This window comes from Acanthaster planci, linkage group LG12 (assembly GCF_054643075.1).
Source record: "Acanthaster planci isolate LZ-2023a linkage group LG12, COTS_SCS, whole genome shotgun sequence".
Lineage (NCBI taxonomy): Eukaryota > Metazoa > Echinodermata > Asteroidea > Valvatida > Acanthasteridae > Acanthaster > Acanthaster planci.
This window is the reverse complement of record NC_141788.1, coordinates 14025489-14041380: the sequence shown is the minus strand read 5'-3', so window position 1 is coordinate 14041380 and position 15892 is coordinate 14025489. Positions and strand designations below refer to the sequence as shown.

At 41.9% G+C, this 15892-nt stretch overlaps 1 protein-coding gene across 3 annotated transcripts in view; it reads left to right on the top strand.

Moving 5' to 3' along the window:
* The window catches only part of LOC110987241 (atrial natriuretic peptide receptor 2-like), a 114156-nt gene that overhangs the window by 74313 nt on the left and 23951 nt on the right, over positions 1–15892 (top strand). For all 3 annotated transcript variants that reach the window (XM_087143700.1, XM_022249799.2, XM_022249800.2), the window contains exons 6-10: positions 1810–1961; positions 7889–7961; positions 9226–9349; positions 9668–9754; positions 12592–12735. In XM_087143700.1, coding sequence (XP_086999826.1) covers positions 1810–1961; positions 7889–7961; positions 9226–9349; positions 9668–9754; positions 12592–12735 — 580 coding nt within the window. The remainder of the gene's footprint in view (positions 1–1809; positions 1962–7888; positions 7962–9225; positions 9350–9667; positions 9755–12591; positions 12736–15892) is intronic.

Sequence of the window (15892 nt, the reverse complement as noted above, 5' to 3'; positions counted from 1 at the left end):
CTTTACAGCAGGGGACCCGTTTTTTGCCTAATGATCTGAGGATCTGTAACCGCTTGATTTAAACTAGAAAAATTGGAAGTATGTAGAGCTAATGGTCTCTAGAAATGGCACGGCGCACCCTGAAGATTTATTGCATGGATCGAGTTTCCCATCTCTAACAAAAAAAGAAATAAACTCCAAAGCCTGGACGGAAAGATCTTGTTGTAATTAGGCCATATTTAAAGACTTTCTTCTCCGGTTTTACGTCATCATTAAAGCTTTTATTACAATGCTGAAAAATATTCTTACATATATTGAAGACAATCATTCTGTTTCGAGGAATTGTTTTGAAAAGCGGTTTTGAATAGGGCAGAAATAATATGAAGGACACAGAAAGGCAAATAACTGTGGTTTAATCGATCGTTTCATTATTAGCCTCTATATTGCCCTAAACCTTTTGTTTCCAGTTGCTTTTATTTAAACGTGTGTGTGGTTATTTAATTACTGCAGACTGGTACCCGATCATGTGTATGCGAATAGCTATATAATATTATACTCATCTCAGACACCATTTGGAGTTCTACCTACGCCACTGTTTTGACCAACAATCTCGAATTCGTTGGTTACCGCTACCCATACACTTCCCCGGCGCAAAAAGATTCATCATTTTGAATAAGTATATTTGAATCTGACTTAACTGTTTATGATTTCACTGCCTTAAACATAATACGTTTGACAGGCTGTCATTTTAAACAACGAGTAAAAACTACTGTAGGAATACCAATGACTAATTATGCACAGAATTTTGATTCCCTAGTTTTGGCGTTCTCATTTGACTCAAACCGCTCTCAGTATGAAGCAAGGCCTGCATCCCAGATGTTTATTTTATTGGCTTAGCATAACGATGGACGGATGGATGGAGAATGGCCAGGCAATGATGAGGTCGTTCATAAACGCGATATAAGATCGGCGTCATCTCTACGGTCATCCGTCTCGTACGATCGCAAGGGGCATTCCCAATGCTGCCCCATCAATTACTGGATTCTATCCACGATCAGAGATTTGTGGCATTTATGCATTAGAAATCAGCCTTAGTTCATGGATCAGCTTCGTTCCATGGTACTTAAACCCGGCTGTTTTCGCAATGGTGTCTGGCCATAATACCCTTGTTGGTTTAATTTAAGGATTGCACGCAAAGCACGGGGGACTGCGTTTGCCTGATAAACTGTTGTGAAACACAATCAAATCGCCTGTTATGATAGGCATTTGGGTATAGCCTTATTTTCTGTTGTTATTACAAACATTAGAATGCTTACACAACGGCATTGCCTCGACGTTTGCAAAGACTACTTGGAGTCTTATTTAACGAAATGATTTTTGGAGGGGTAGTTTCCTTACAGTTCTTTGCAATATTTTCCAGTAAAAATATTTCAAGGGGATACAAATTCAAGAGAGACGGGTGTGCCGTGTACTATTTATACGTTGTTGTTATTGCTAACTGGGGATTTATGCTAAGTGTCTTTTGTAATTTCTCGCCAGTGATAAAGGAAAGAGTTTGTGATACTTATTTATATCTTTTGTTTTCTATTGACACTTATTCCAACTCGCGTGGCTGCTAGAAAGTCATAAGTCTGTGTTGGAAGATCGTTTAGTGTTTCATTAAGCTATACTCTGGTCCCGCCAAGAGTGCTTTCACTTTAAGCGCCTAAAGCACACCTGGTAGACCTGCATGTGCCCCTCCCAATTCAGTTCTGGATTTGCACGTGCCACCCACTACCCAAAAGGCATGTCTGGCGTTTCCAGTTTACAAGGCTTGTTTTTGATTTGCAGATTGCGGCAACAACGAATGCGAAGGGGATGAAGGGGAGGATTGTTCAACCTGCCCGGCCGATTGCAACAGATGCCCGCTGCCACAGGGTGCTGTAGCGGCCATTGCATGTACCTGCGTCTTCATCATGGCCGTCTTTTGTGTCGTTATCGGGGTAAGATTCCATTCCATAATGAATATACTATTATATATTTCAGTCATATTTATATATCTATTCACCACCTTCCCAAATACGTATTCAACTTTGCAAAAGGATATTAATTATACAAATAATGAATGGTTATGAGTGCAGGAGTAAGAAAAACTTTCGCAAGGTTGGAGATGAAATGAACATTTTCGGGCACTGAATTGAAGTCAGTCTTCTTGGCAAGAATATTAGACATTCATTATTTATTCTCTGCAACTCCCTAATAAATTCTTGCATCATATGACACATGACGTATCAATGGTCGTTTTGTTGCTATTGTGTTTTACTAAGCAGATAAAAAGAGAGGTTTTTCAATCAAAATATGAGTTTTCATTAGGGACCATTAGAAATGGTACAGTATCCTTACAGGATAAATGTAAAGCTCCAAAAAAACAGGGTGGTTAGTTCAGAATTGTGCCTGGTTATTTTATCCTCCATACTTAAGTCAATGTGCATTTCACATAGTCACACAAAACGGCGATGTAACACCCACTAATTCCAAACCGCAGGCTTACCCACATCCGCACCACGTTTAAAAGTCCCTGTTTCATGTGGTCTTGTGACGTCACACGGCACCCCCTATCTACTGTGCACATGGTACGGATAATACCTCGTGTTGGTTCGCTACACGTCAATGAAGACAGCGTTGTAAATTCTCAATTTGCTCTTGCTGCTCTTCAAATTCATTCAAAAATGCATGGTTTTGTTGAGGAAAAAAAATCTTAGACTTTGTACGTGTACTTTTTTACGTTTCGAAGTAAGATTAGCTGCGCATACGAGGTTTTCATTTGGGATTATCATTGTCATTGATAAGAGTGTCAGATTGCTTAAATGTAAAGGGGGCAAAACAACAGAATTAGCAGTGGGGGACTTTAAGACGCTTGGTGGCGACAGACATACCTGTCCTTTTTACCAGTTCTGACCATGCGCGTGCTGTTTTGAGCGTGGGCGTATTCGAAACCCCATTTTCATGGGACTCACGGACAGTGTTCTTGGGTCGTTGATAACGAACGCCGAAGTGCAAAAGAAGTGCAGCTGCGCTGAAGGTCAAAATAGCAGTCGCCATTTTGACACTAAATGAAAAGATGGCATGACATTTACCATTTCACATTAAGTAAAATCCCCAAATATCCACATTAAATGGTCAGGGTAAATTCTCTCCGATAGCCATGAGTATTTGCCCTGAGTTTTATTTTCCTTATTGTGAGTGTTTTCTGTTTTATGTCGCAAAACCAACATTACGTTAAGGTATGTGCCTATATCCGCCATCTTTGTTCTTGATGTTCTCCATCCAGTCCCCAGAAAGTGGGGACTGAGAACCTTGTTCGCGTGTTGATTCTCCCTGTTCGAAACCCCGTTCTCGTGTTCGTCTTACCATAGAGCTACACACGAGAACGGGGTTTCGAATACGCCCCACGTGTGCATAGTTCTGAGTACGCGCACTACCTTCAAAAGGACCGGTATGTCTGCTGCAGCCAGCGTCTCAAAGTCTCTCATTGTCGTCTCGTATAGCAAAATGTTTCAGTACAACTATACCGTTCGTGTGCAAAATGCATCCTTTTCTGAGCTTGGCTTTTTATATAATGGGTGGTTGCTCTGTGGTGTTGGCCCCAGACGTCAATGTGCTTCTGCCATAATCCACTTCAAACGTTGTAGCTCAGGCTGCAGATAGTCAAAGCAGTGTGTCAGCGATTAAAGACGAAAGCCGCAGCCTGAAATGCTCAGTGCAGACAAAGCGTTGGCCTGCAAATCACGTCATGATAGCCATATTTGGACGGCAGCGTTTACTTACTAAGATGGATGAGCACTACAGCAGGTGTACCTTCCTGTCGATAACCCATTACAAACACTCAGCCTCTCCCGGGTTAAAATGGTGTCAGTCTGCCGGGGGTTACGTTTTGGTCTTTCCCTGCCACAGGTCCCGTCTCCCCCAGGGCTCAGAGTTCAAGCCCATCCTGTCAGAATTAATCACAACCAATATTCCAGCAATTTACCAACAGGATGACACAGATGGCAGGGCATACTCCTGGAACCCTGAGGGAAGAAAGATTTGGCCGAATATCTTTTAAAAATGTAATCGATTCTATCGCGAGGAGGAATTTTCATTATTTATTTACTTTTATATTGACCTTGCCATCTGAAATCTATTTGATCTTTTGCCATGGGCTTGAATTTTCTGCAGTTGATGATATTTACCCGATTTCGGATGTCACATGTGTTTAGGTGATTTCCAAGACTGGGCGTTATTATCAGTCGGCGATAAGGATCAGCGGACAGAGAGAAGGAAAATTATCCCCTGAGAAAATTGAACTTGAAGCTATCCTGGGTAAAACGGCTATCCCACAAGATTATATTAACTTCTGCATAACAGACAACTTAAAACAGCCCATTGGTGACGCTTTCTTTGAAGAACGTACTCAAAACTAAGTGGATACGTGGTATATCCAGGCTTTGTTGTAACAGTCCAACTGCCTCCCTTACCGGCACATTTTGATTCGTGACGACACACATTGACAATTGGAACCGCCGTATATTTACATTAATCACGCTGTTATTTACGTATTTGAACGTTTACTTTATAATACATTGTCAAGACAACTACAGCAAGGAGGAGTTATCATCAAGCGTCCATGTTCAATCATGCAGACGGTTCAATATAAAAACTGCTTTTCACTGCCATTCCTTGCCACTATCGCCTTACACTTGAATGAGTGAATGCACCGAGTCCTTGGGGCCCTTTAGATAAACAGATACGGAGGTCATATTATATTCAACTTCACTTTCACATACGAAATCAACCATGTTACGGGCCTTGCCTGTCCATAATTACTCGTCTGCTAAGTCTTTTACATGTATTAGTTTGCCACCCCCTCACACCCTTGTCGACTTTTTGAGTTGTTTGTTGGCTCTGGCCAGTTAACTTGTTCGCCTGCTGGTTTGGCTAGTCGGCTTGCACTGAGGTCGACTGGGCGAATAGATGGCAGAGCAGTACAGGCCTACATGTATATGCTCGCTCTTGTCAGCCAGTAGGCTGGCTAGCTGGTGCAAGTATTAGGTTTCCCTAGCTGGTTGCCAGGCTCAATAGTTAGCTGATAGGCTAATTTGGCTGGCTTGCAGGTTCATTCTCTTCTTGGCTGAGTGGCTAGGCCTATGGGGGGGCGGTTGGCTGGATGGTAGGCTTGAAGGCTGATAGGCTTGTTGCTTAGTTATGGTTTGATGATATTCAGATTGCCGGTTGGCTCATTGTCTGGCTTGTCGTTAGGCTGATGACTTGCTGGTTCACGTATCCCCAGAAGGGTTGTTGCATTGTTTGGGTGACTTAAAATGGACTATTACACACTGAATTCGTATCTACCCATTTACTTCTAAATTCATACAATTGCGTGGATTGTTTTAAAAGTGGTATACGCCATATGCATTTGTAGTAGTTTTTCAATATTAGCCGATTCGGGGGGTTTGTTGTGGAACTTACTTTGTGTATGGTGCATCATTCCAAGGACTGAAATCTTTTCAGCGCACCGCTCGGAGAAAAAAATAAGAAAACGCTACCCGTTTCTAGCTTCTAGCTTGTGTGCTTTGTGTTGCAAAAAGTCCATGGACTACCGGACGATCCTGAGTGCCTGGATGTAGTGCAAAGGGGAAGTCAATCTGCAAATCAGAGATGGCCCCAAAAGTGCATTTTTCAGGGCTTCGAGTAGTTGTCGGCAAATTGACCTTCATGTTTTTGTCTCTTCCTCAATAACAAAGCGCTGTGAATACATCGAATAAAATGACACTCCATCGTGTACTGAAGCGACTGCAGTCACGGCGCGGCGACATGCCAGTGCAAGCTGCAAACGACCACACGTTCATGTCACATGCACGTCGCTGAAAAACTATCCAAATGCCGTCAGTGCACAATATTAACACTTTATGTGTCCAAAAATGTGGACACAACTCTTCCATAATGGGCTAAAGGTTATCGTGATAGGAAAAACGGGGGGTGTCTGGAAGTCGCAGATTTTGTTCAAGAAAACAGGCTTCGCCACTGAGGGGTGCAGACCACTAATTCAAGCGAGAATTTCTGGCCAGCTCATTAGCATTAAGGTTTAAACGTGCCCCCCACAATATCTTTTGAAAAGGAGATTGTTCGGCCCCCAATATGGTGAGATTGTGTAAATCGTTGCCGGGATCAACTCCCTGGGTCTTTGAGCTTTCATATGAGAGCAGAATGGCTAAAAACTATGGCTGAAAAATGGTCCTAAATGCCTGAGAAAGTTTAGGGTTGCCACTTGAAAAATGGCTGCAATCAGACTTCGGAAAAATCACTTTTTGGGGGTGATTTTGTGTTGTGGGAATAATTAAAAATGTAATTGGTTAACCCACAAAAAAATTGTGCTGATTTTACACTGTTTTCAATGGGGCTTGAATTAGTGGACTGTACCATGAGCTCGGCAAAGAGCGGCCATGTTGCACATAAAAGTGCCGCTCGGCTTGGACCATACCATCATCAGAAGGGGTAATAGTGAGATAGTGATAGTTTCGCCTGAGGTAAACTCCTTTTTCATAAATGAAATTTTAATTCAAATCAATTAAGATTGTCCTTTAGCGTATTGATTACAGTGGTGTATCTGTTTTGTTAATTGATAGTGTATTTGGGGGTTCCGTTGGCATGGTGGTGGCTTTGATTTTTCCCCTTTTAGTATACACTGCTCCAAGTTCAGCTATATCCACCGCACATTTTTGTGTGCCTGTTAACGGGTGTAAATTTTGTTTTGCGTATTGTATTTTCCTACTCATATCCGGACGGAATGATCGTTGGATAAAGTATAAATTTACTTTTCTCAAAAATTACAATATTCCGGGCGGAAAGATTTCACGTCTGTCGCTGTTGCTTACTTACTTTACAGTGAGATATTTAAAGATGATTTTGCACTCTTGTTGTGAGATTCCACAAATGGTGATTAAAGATTATGAAGTCATTAATCGATTAATTTCAGATGTCTATTTAAAATGATTTTTGTAATTGAGCCTTGTAGAGCTAAAAGAGATGAACATTTTCCAAAATAGGCGACAGGTTGTGAAAGAGTTGTTCACGAGATAAATGTGTATGATGCTGAATGAAAAGTCTGTTATAGTCAAACGACCTATAGCTCACTAACCATTTTCATTGGAGAATAAATCATTTCAAGAAAACGTTCATAGTCAACATGTCCTTTGCTTTGATTTTTCTGTACAAGGTGTATATATATATATATATATATATATACTGTACGTGATTAATCTCATGTACGTAATATCTGAAGCCACAATCAGTTAAGCAGATTAAATTCTTTAATGTTCGAGATTTTCCAGTAGCGATATTAGTGCACAATTCCCCCTAAAAAACACGACAAAGAGCCTGTTGAGTGTCCAGTTTAATCCAGAGTTAACAGAAATAAAAGCCAGCAGTCCTTTCTATTGCTTTCTCTATTTTTATTTGACAAACCGTCAAGTTAATTGGCAACAAAACCCTCTAATAGTAGAGAATTTGAGGACATAAAAGTCCTGATATTGCCGATGTAGGCTATTTTAGGCCATTGGGGGGTTTACTTTTCTAGCCTAACTATACCAGTACTGGCCTGCAACCTTTTGAAATTATAAATCAGTAAAAATTAATGCATCGAAAGTCAGTAGAAATTATATGAATAAAAGATATATTCATCCCTCTTCATGTGGAGTATATAAATAGACACCTCAAAGATGCCTGTCGTGTTGTCTGAAATGCAAAACAAAACAAGTTACTGCCCGGGCATGTATTTCGACAACTTGTCATGGACGGAGAAATGTCTGCCCATCCTCCGCGGTATTTATGCTATGCTAAATGGGCTGGTTTAATGTCATCATTTTGATTGTCTCTTATTGATTGATTTCAGTATTTCTACTGGAGGCAAGAAAAGATGCTGTGGGACGAGAGCTGGATCGTCAACTATGACGACATCAAGCCAGGTCAGAGGTCAAAGTTATTTATTGTTAAAACGAGAGGCATTGTGCCGGAATGTACTATATTAAGTTCACAAAGGGTTCAGATTGTGTGGTCACAAAAAGGTGTTCCCAGGAAAGACAACATTGATATTTGGATCAATAAAACTATGCGGATTAGTGACTGTGAGCAAAATCTCCATAGAACTGCTGAAAGCAAGGCTCTTTTTATGGATTTATTTTCAAGAAGACGAGCAGTGTGACTTTCAGTCTGTGTTGGTGACACCTGGCAGATAACAGTGCACCTTCGGAGGCAACCAAAGCCACTCCGAACGGATGCTTATGCTCTGTTGTCTGTCGTTCCCGAAGGTTCTGGTGATAGGACCAGACATAAAGCCACCAAATCATTTCCAAGCAATATTCTTGTCCCATCCCTTCGGAAAAAGAAACGCCCTGAAAATGTTCGCATGGATATAAAACCGAATATGACTCTTCCTTTGCAAAATGATTCTACCAGTATAGAGTTTTGTCTGCACTAAATATGAGTGCAATCATACGTCTAGAAAAGCTTGGGAAAATTCAGATATTGTAAAAACGACTAGAGAACTTCCCATGACACCCATCAGAGAGTTTTCGTATAGTAAAGAAGAGTATGAAATTGCATAAAAATTACTTTCAAGAAAGATTCACCGCATGCACCCTAATGTAAGAGCAGAGGGCGGCATCTGCCCCACCCCGAACATTTCCTTCGATGTCGTCTTAGTGCATCGTACTGTCCCGTACTGAGCCTTATTTTGTAGAAATGTCTTTCAGCCATTTGGACACCTGGTTTATAAAAATCAGACATACTTTTTTTCCTGAAAAGCCCATTTTTTTTAGACAGGTGAGTCAAAAATGCATATTTTTCCCATTGTCGTGCTCAATGCGCAGGACGACGCGTGTGACGCCTCGAACTTCAAATGACCGTAGACAACCATGTTGATATAACAATAGTTGTATTGACACTTCACAGATGTACTCATAATACGTCTGCATATGCAAGCCTACTGTCAAAAAGATCACATGACAGCCGTTCGTGGAGGCGGATTCCACCCTAATCCCGCTGGCCGTGAGATAGCCCCAAAAAGCACGCTTCTTGCTCATTGTGGTTAAAACAAACCTTAACTCCTTCCTTCTGCCAACCCCAAAGGGGGGAAGTCCTTCCCTCCATTCAAAAGGAATGTTAGTCGTGGGAGTTTATATTGTCTGGGTCGTCTAATTGTACTGCGTGACGTCACTGCCCCCCCTCCAGATACCGGCATGCGAGGATTCACTGGTAGTGTAATCAGCGTCCGTACCGATAACGAGGCTTCTAGCATCGGTGGGTTAGCTGCTGCGGCACATTCTAAACAGCTCTTCGCCCAAACCGGAATCCTGTAAGTCAAGTTGACGTAGTTTAAAGAATTTCATGTGGTCTTGAGAGACCTGCATGGAATGGCTGTAGCTAGCACATGACAGATATGTAGCCTACTTGGAAATATTAAACAAACAATCAAACACACGGTCCATGTGATAACAAGTTCAGTTTTTACAACGTGGACAGATTCAGGGACCAAAGTTAGAAGACATTTAAACTGCGGTACATTGGGCCTTGAGAAAAGACACTATGGGTGTTTTTGATGAGGATACCCTTAAACGAAACTAGAAAGAAAATGTAAGAATGTAATGAGTGTCCTTTGTTCTAACCCTTCCAGCAACGGGCAAACTGTTGCCATTAAAATCATCAACAAAATTTCATTCGCCTTGGACAAACGTATCCGGAAGGAGGTGAAACAAGTAAGGTAAGCATCATCGGAATGTTTACTGAATACACACTCATCTTGACCCTAAGAGAGAAATCTCTACTGCTGCTGCTGCTTGCGGGTGCAGATGGAGGGGGCAGGGTCAGAATTTTGCCTTATTTATACCAGAGAACCAGGGGTTCAAGATGTTGAACAGAGTGGAGATATCTTGTGTCGTGTGTGATTTAACCAGTGGTGATGCTGACGCCTTTATTTTCGCAGAGTGGCTTTCCGTTCGTTCTATATACGAATTCAATGAATTTCGGGTATTGAAATTTGAGAAATGCAAACCAACATTTCATGTTTTTTTTCGGGCTGAAGAAGGCGCTTGTCCAACTCTCCAAATGTTGTTCCAGCGACGTAATCAAAGAGAAACATGCTAAGGGTCATTTTTGGATGGCGTTGTTCACCCTCTGACGACGATATAATGGAGTACTAAAACATGGGAGAGCAACAGTTCAGCTGCTTCACACCTCCATCCTCGCTGTCCGAATCAATATTTTACCTCTTCGGGCCGGCGATGAAATTTTTCCACCGGGACATTTATTTTCTCCAGGACGTCGGTCTGTGGCCGGTCAGTGACTTTGTGATGACAACAGCGGGGCTTGTGTCCCGTCTCACTCGACACATCTCGCGGGAAGCCGGGTGGAAATTGAGATTCTGATCGTGACGTTATCGTGACGCTGTACCGAATGGTTCCAGGACAAATACAGCGCGGAACGCGGGCAACAATTTTCTTGGATTGTTTTCCGAGATGTGAGCCGACTAAAGCCATCTGTCCAGATGCTCCCGCTCAAAATTGCCTCCAGCAAGGAATGATTGTATGAATATTTTTCAACAAGTTTGTCGTTGGGATACTATCTAACTAGAACAGTTCTAATACAGGGATCCATGGGGGAAATGCGGCAGTACGTGCCATAGTAAGTTTACTACTAATCTGAAAATAAACATATTGTTCTTTCTCGAAGATTACTGTTTTCATACACTACCTGCGACCCTAAATCCAAATTTAGGCACCTTTTTCAACCACTTCAAGCACCAAAGAACATATTTTGATCCATAAACTGCCGTGGAATAAGCCGGTACAAGAACTACGCATGATTGACCATGATAAAAGCAAGAATGCCCCATACAGCGGCTCTTGGCAATATCTAATCTAACCACACGATCAAATATTGCACCCTCACCAAAAAACTCGCAGAGGACATCACATCGATATCGAGCCGTACAGCAACGGGATGGCCGGCATGGTACACGCACATACATCAGTGTTTGCGTTCATTATTATTTTGTGGACGGACTGGATGGGTCGAGATTGTGAGAAGATTTTAGATTCGTACTTTTCTTCTTGGAATATTTGACTTGAAATGAATGCAACACCCTGGGCTGCCATTCTGATTCGCTGGATAACTCAAAGTGTGATTAGGGTGGATGGAATTGAAATCGACGTGGGGCGGCGCTTCAAGCTCTTGCTTATCCACCCCGATAAGCTGCAGGCAGTAACTCCACCTATAGTCTCGGTCTGCCCTCCGGTCAACAATCCAAAATTAGGATGCGAATGCGCTGATTTATTTTCACTTTCCGTCCCCTTGGATGATGTTTGGGATGATGACTTGTCGGGAGAAAAAAAAGCAGGCCCCTGGCTTTCATGCGCACAGACAGCGCGCTGGAAGATCAACAAGCAATCGCCTGAACGGATGCAGATGTGGATCAGCCCCTGACTCGTGAGTGAAGGCGTTCATGTTCAGGGAATAGTGCAGCTGGTAGAGTAAACCAACATCCATGAGACACTACAAAATGTGATAGGTGAAGCGCTTTAAAGATGCTTAGTATGTTTACGGCACTGTGCGGATTGATACGAATCATTTGTTTGTTGTGCAGTTGTGATTGTGCCCCAGGATAATAACAACAGATCAGCTTTTCAAAGCGCAGTGCCGGGCATTTACTATCTTGAAGTTTTCCAGCCTAATAATTTGACTCAACACTTACAGTTTTAGTAGACTTAATTCAAATTACATAATTTGGGTCAGTGTAGGAAAGTGTCACAGTTATCGTGCAAAATGAATTTCTTATTTTAACTGCATCTCAACATTGAATAATTGGTGCCATAAACGTACTCGATCTTCAACACCACCCCACACAGGACATTGGGATGGGCTAATTTCTTCGGACTGCGTGAAGAAATGTTTGAATCCTCACTGGATAGAATGTACGTCATGACAGTGCGCACAGGTTGTACGGGCATTCATGAAGGTGCTCAGTTACCCACAAAGCATTGCGACGTCAGTACTTTCTCCACAAATTCTGTTCACGTCATTTGCTCACCCAGAATCCCGGGAATGATGGTTGGGACGAACAAACATGGAGGCAGTGATACCCAAAGATATGATGCCTGTAATGAAGGAATAATTATCCCCCCCTCCCCGAAAATCAGTTATCGACTGCTGTGACGTGGGATGTGATGTTTTACACTTGACTCCCTCGAGTGTTAAAACATCACATCCCATGGGTGTTACTGGCCCGGTCGTGTGATCGTTCTGGGTTAATGAAAATACAGTATTCTAGACAAAGGTACAACACATGAAGTTTCTACACGTACGTGTACACTGCATCGTCTCATGTCTTTAATGGTGTTGATTTAACACATGTTGATTCAACCACATATGAACAAACAGTCAACCTCCAGGGTCTGAGCAGAGCTCATAGATTGAATTTATTGAATCCGTTTCCCATTTGTCAATACATAATTGAAACCGATCTGTGAGTAAACTCAACTGTCAAATTAATTGGCTTTTTCCCGTGCCTCTTTTGCCTCTCAATCACATACACTTCATCAGAGACATTCATCACGTAAACCTATGCAAGTTCATGGGAGGGTGTATTGAGGTCCCTCACGTTGCCATAGCGACGGAGTATTGTCCCAAAGGCAGCCTAACGGATGTCCTTCTTAACGATGATGTTCCACTGAATTGGAGTTTTAGGTAAGTGGAATTAGCTGTTGTCGGTATTTTTCATTTCGTGTTTGGATTTGTGTACATTTAAGGTCTTGCGCAATGGAGACGTCTAATTCCTTGTGTTACAATTAAGTGAGGAAAAACGTTTTAAACTCGCTGAATGAAAGGAGCTTACATTAAGAAACACGCATACAAGATCGGGATACAAAGCAGTTAGCTGGAGTAATATTATCGATAATAATTTGTAAGTTGCTTTCATGTTTAATTTAATCGGCATTCGCCGATTGGCCGTTGTGCGTTTTGTTTCAGGCCATTTTCAATTTCTCATTTTAAACGCGATTTCTATACCAACTTGGTTATATTGTATGAATTTTTCCCATTTCTCTGCGATATGCTAGTGATGGTAGTGTTCTCTCTTTGTATTTTTTTTAGAAAACGTACATGTATTTTCGTTTCATTATGCTTTTCAATCCGTGGAATGAACCTACATGCAGATGGGATAAACTATTAATGCATTTCTGTTTGGATCAGAATACATGGGGTTATTTTTTACAAATGCTGAGCTGTAAGAGATGCTTTTATTATTTATTTCATGATATCATAAAATATTGTTTCATAATTATTCAAAATATATTGCAACACTTTTGAGTGTCTGTCCTTTTACCAGATGGTACTCACGGCTAGGTTTGTGCCATCTCACAGTAGTTCATTCGTCGCCAGTAACTTTTCGTAATGCTTTTGAACTGTTTTGGGTCATTGATCTGTCGTGGGCCGAGAGCCGACAACCAATTTGTATTCAACAGTTCGCAAACAACTAAATTTTTTGTATCTATAGGCTGAAAGGTATCATTCCTTGATTGAGAATCCTCGCACATACATCTATTCTGCGACCGAGCCCGCAGAATTGGAATTTCTTTCCCAAACCCTCTTGGGTTTCAAGTCGAGATCGGAGAACTTGGCTCGTTAACTCGGCGTTCAGTATGTACCGTCAGCTACGTCTAAGCCTCTGGTCCTGGTTATCAGCTCCTAACTCGACATCGCCATGTAAGGGCACGCTGAGAGCACTTCAGTTTTGACTTTTCAAACAATGAATCTGTCTCTCTTTCCCCGTTTCGTACAATCGCCCAAACCCCGCTTGATTCCCATTGAGGGTATGCGTGAATTGAAGGGATCATATCACTAGTTGCCCTCCAGTCCAGTGAAATATTTCCCGCACGGCCCAGGGTGGAGTATATGGTGTCGCACTCTGAGTTGGAAGGTTCTTCCTGTGGGCCTGGGCATAAGAAACAGAGTTGTATCGACTCGTTAAGGCGGGCTCCGTTACCTGTTTGATGGCTTCTGAAAGTGCGATGGTCTGTACCCCCGAGGTGTTCAGATGTATGTACCGCGCGTCCGACGCCGGGCGCCCAACCGATCGGACTCCCAAACGCGGTTAAAGAGCCAGACAGTTCATCGATTGGGGAATTGTTTGTTTCCCGAGATGCCAAACTATGTTTACAGGCAAAAGAAGTTGAAGTGGCAGTCTGCTGCGCTGGGCCTAGACGTGCATCGATTAGGAGAGACATAGTGGAGATGCTTCCGCCTTGTCTATTTTTTATTACTCCCATACGTGCCAGAAGAGACCTATAATTATGTTTGTCTCCGAACTTCAAAAAGTTCATCGTGTTCTCAACGGCAAAAGAGGTCCCTTTTTTAACATATGAGGGCCATTTCAGAAGTATGTCACCTTTTGTGCCCTACAAATGGTAAGAACATTTTTTCTGAGCTAAAATGATCAATGTTGAAAGAAACTAGCTCCGTCATTTCTCCAACTGCTCATTCAGTTCTCTGCCCCTGCTCATAGTCGTAAGAAACCTGACAAGGCGTGAGAAAATAATGCCAAATTCAGCAAAACTCCCCATTGCTCGTCATGTGATCGGCCCAAATTGTTTAATCAAAGCCACTAGCGTCGATGTCAATATTGATTCGGCTCAAAGCGGCTGTGTGTTGGCGAAAGACGAGCGCCCTTTAACTCCAAGCCTTCCCAACAGCCAAACAAGCCAGCATCCTGCTCAGAGATTCCATCTCTGAATAGCTTCAAACCTATAATCGCTATCGCCCAGTTTAGACTGCCGAAAGTCATCCCATTTGTTTGAGTTTCCTCGAGGAAAAAGAAGAAGGTGTAAGGTGACTATTGTACTAAGGAACCAAGACTGACAGACCCGCTGTTTTGCCAAAAATGGCCTCCAGAAAGAAATCACAAATTAAACTCGAGTGAGCGCGGACGCAGTGGAATACATGTGACTGCATGGGCTATGTGCAGGAGTCGCTGAGCTGTAGGCCCACAATGTGTCCTAGAAATAGTGCAAGCAAATGTTGTCCAGTTTAATCATGTGGCTGCATTTATACGACTCGTGGTTTTGAAGAAGACACTCTTAGCATGATTATACTGTTACTATTCACTTTTTCTTTTCGCTTTGGACGATCGAGAGGTAAGCCCCAGTGAAAAACAAACTCTCCGAATTGAATTATGTGTCCATGATTTTAAGCGAAATGACTGCTTAGCATGCATCAATGTGTCTTCCACCGTCAGCATCTCTTTTGAAATTCAATCCAATCAAAGACGAAAAAGGCAGGTCGTTATTTCACCACTAGTGATCAAGCTTGAAAGAGGACAAATCATTTGACTGCTTGTGCAAACTGAGAATATTCAGGATCGCCAAGAGTAATGGAATACAAAGTATCATGAAGGCAAGAATGTCCACTTTGAAGCCAAGCACGTTATAATAAGTTATAAAGTTATAAAGATGCCGGCAGTTGATATTTTATGTTTAAATTGGGCAGCACTTGCACTATTTTTGGAGGAGAAAGCATCGCCGCTCAATTGCTTTCATTTGTTATTTCACTCCAAGTCAATTCAGTTTCTTTCATTATTAGCCTAAATGACAACGGAACAATATTTTCGGTTTTAATTTTCCTTCTATGCAAAGATAGGTTTTGGAAAGATTGAGACCTTTTAACATTTTTTTCTCCGTCCGGTGAGAGAAACTTGTTTCTCCGGTATTAAATCGTGTGTTACAGAAGTCACTTTGAAGTTCGGTTGATATAGAAAATAAAACAAAATCGCTTTCTTAAATCCCTGTTAGACACTCCTAAGTAACGTCAACTAGAAACTGAATGTTCTCCCCGTGATCTTTATTAATTA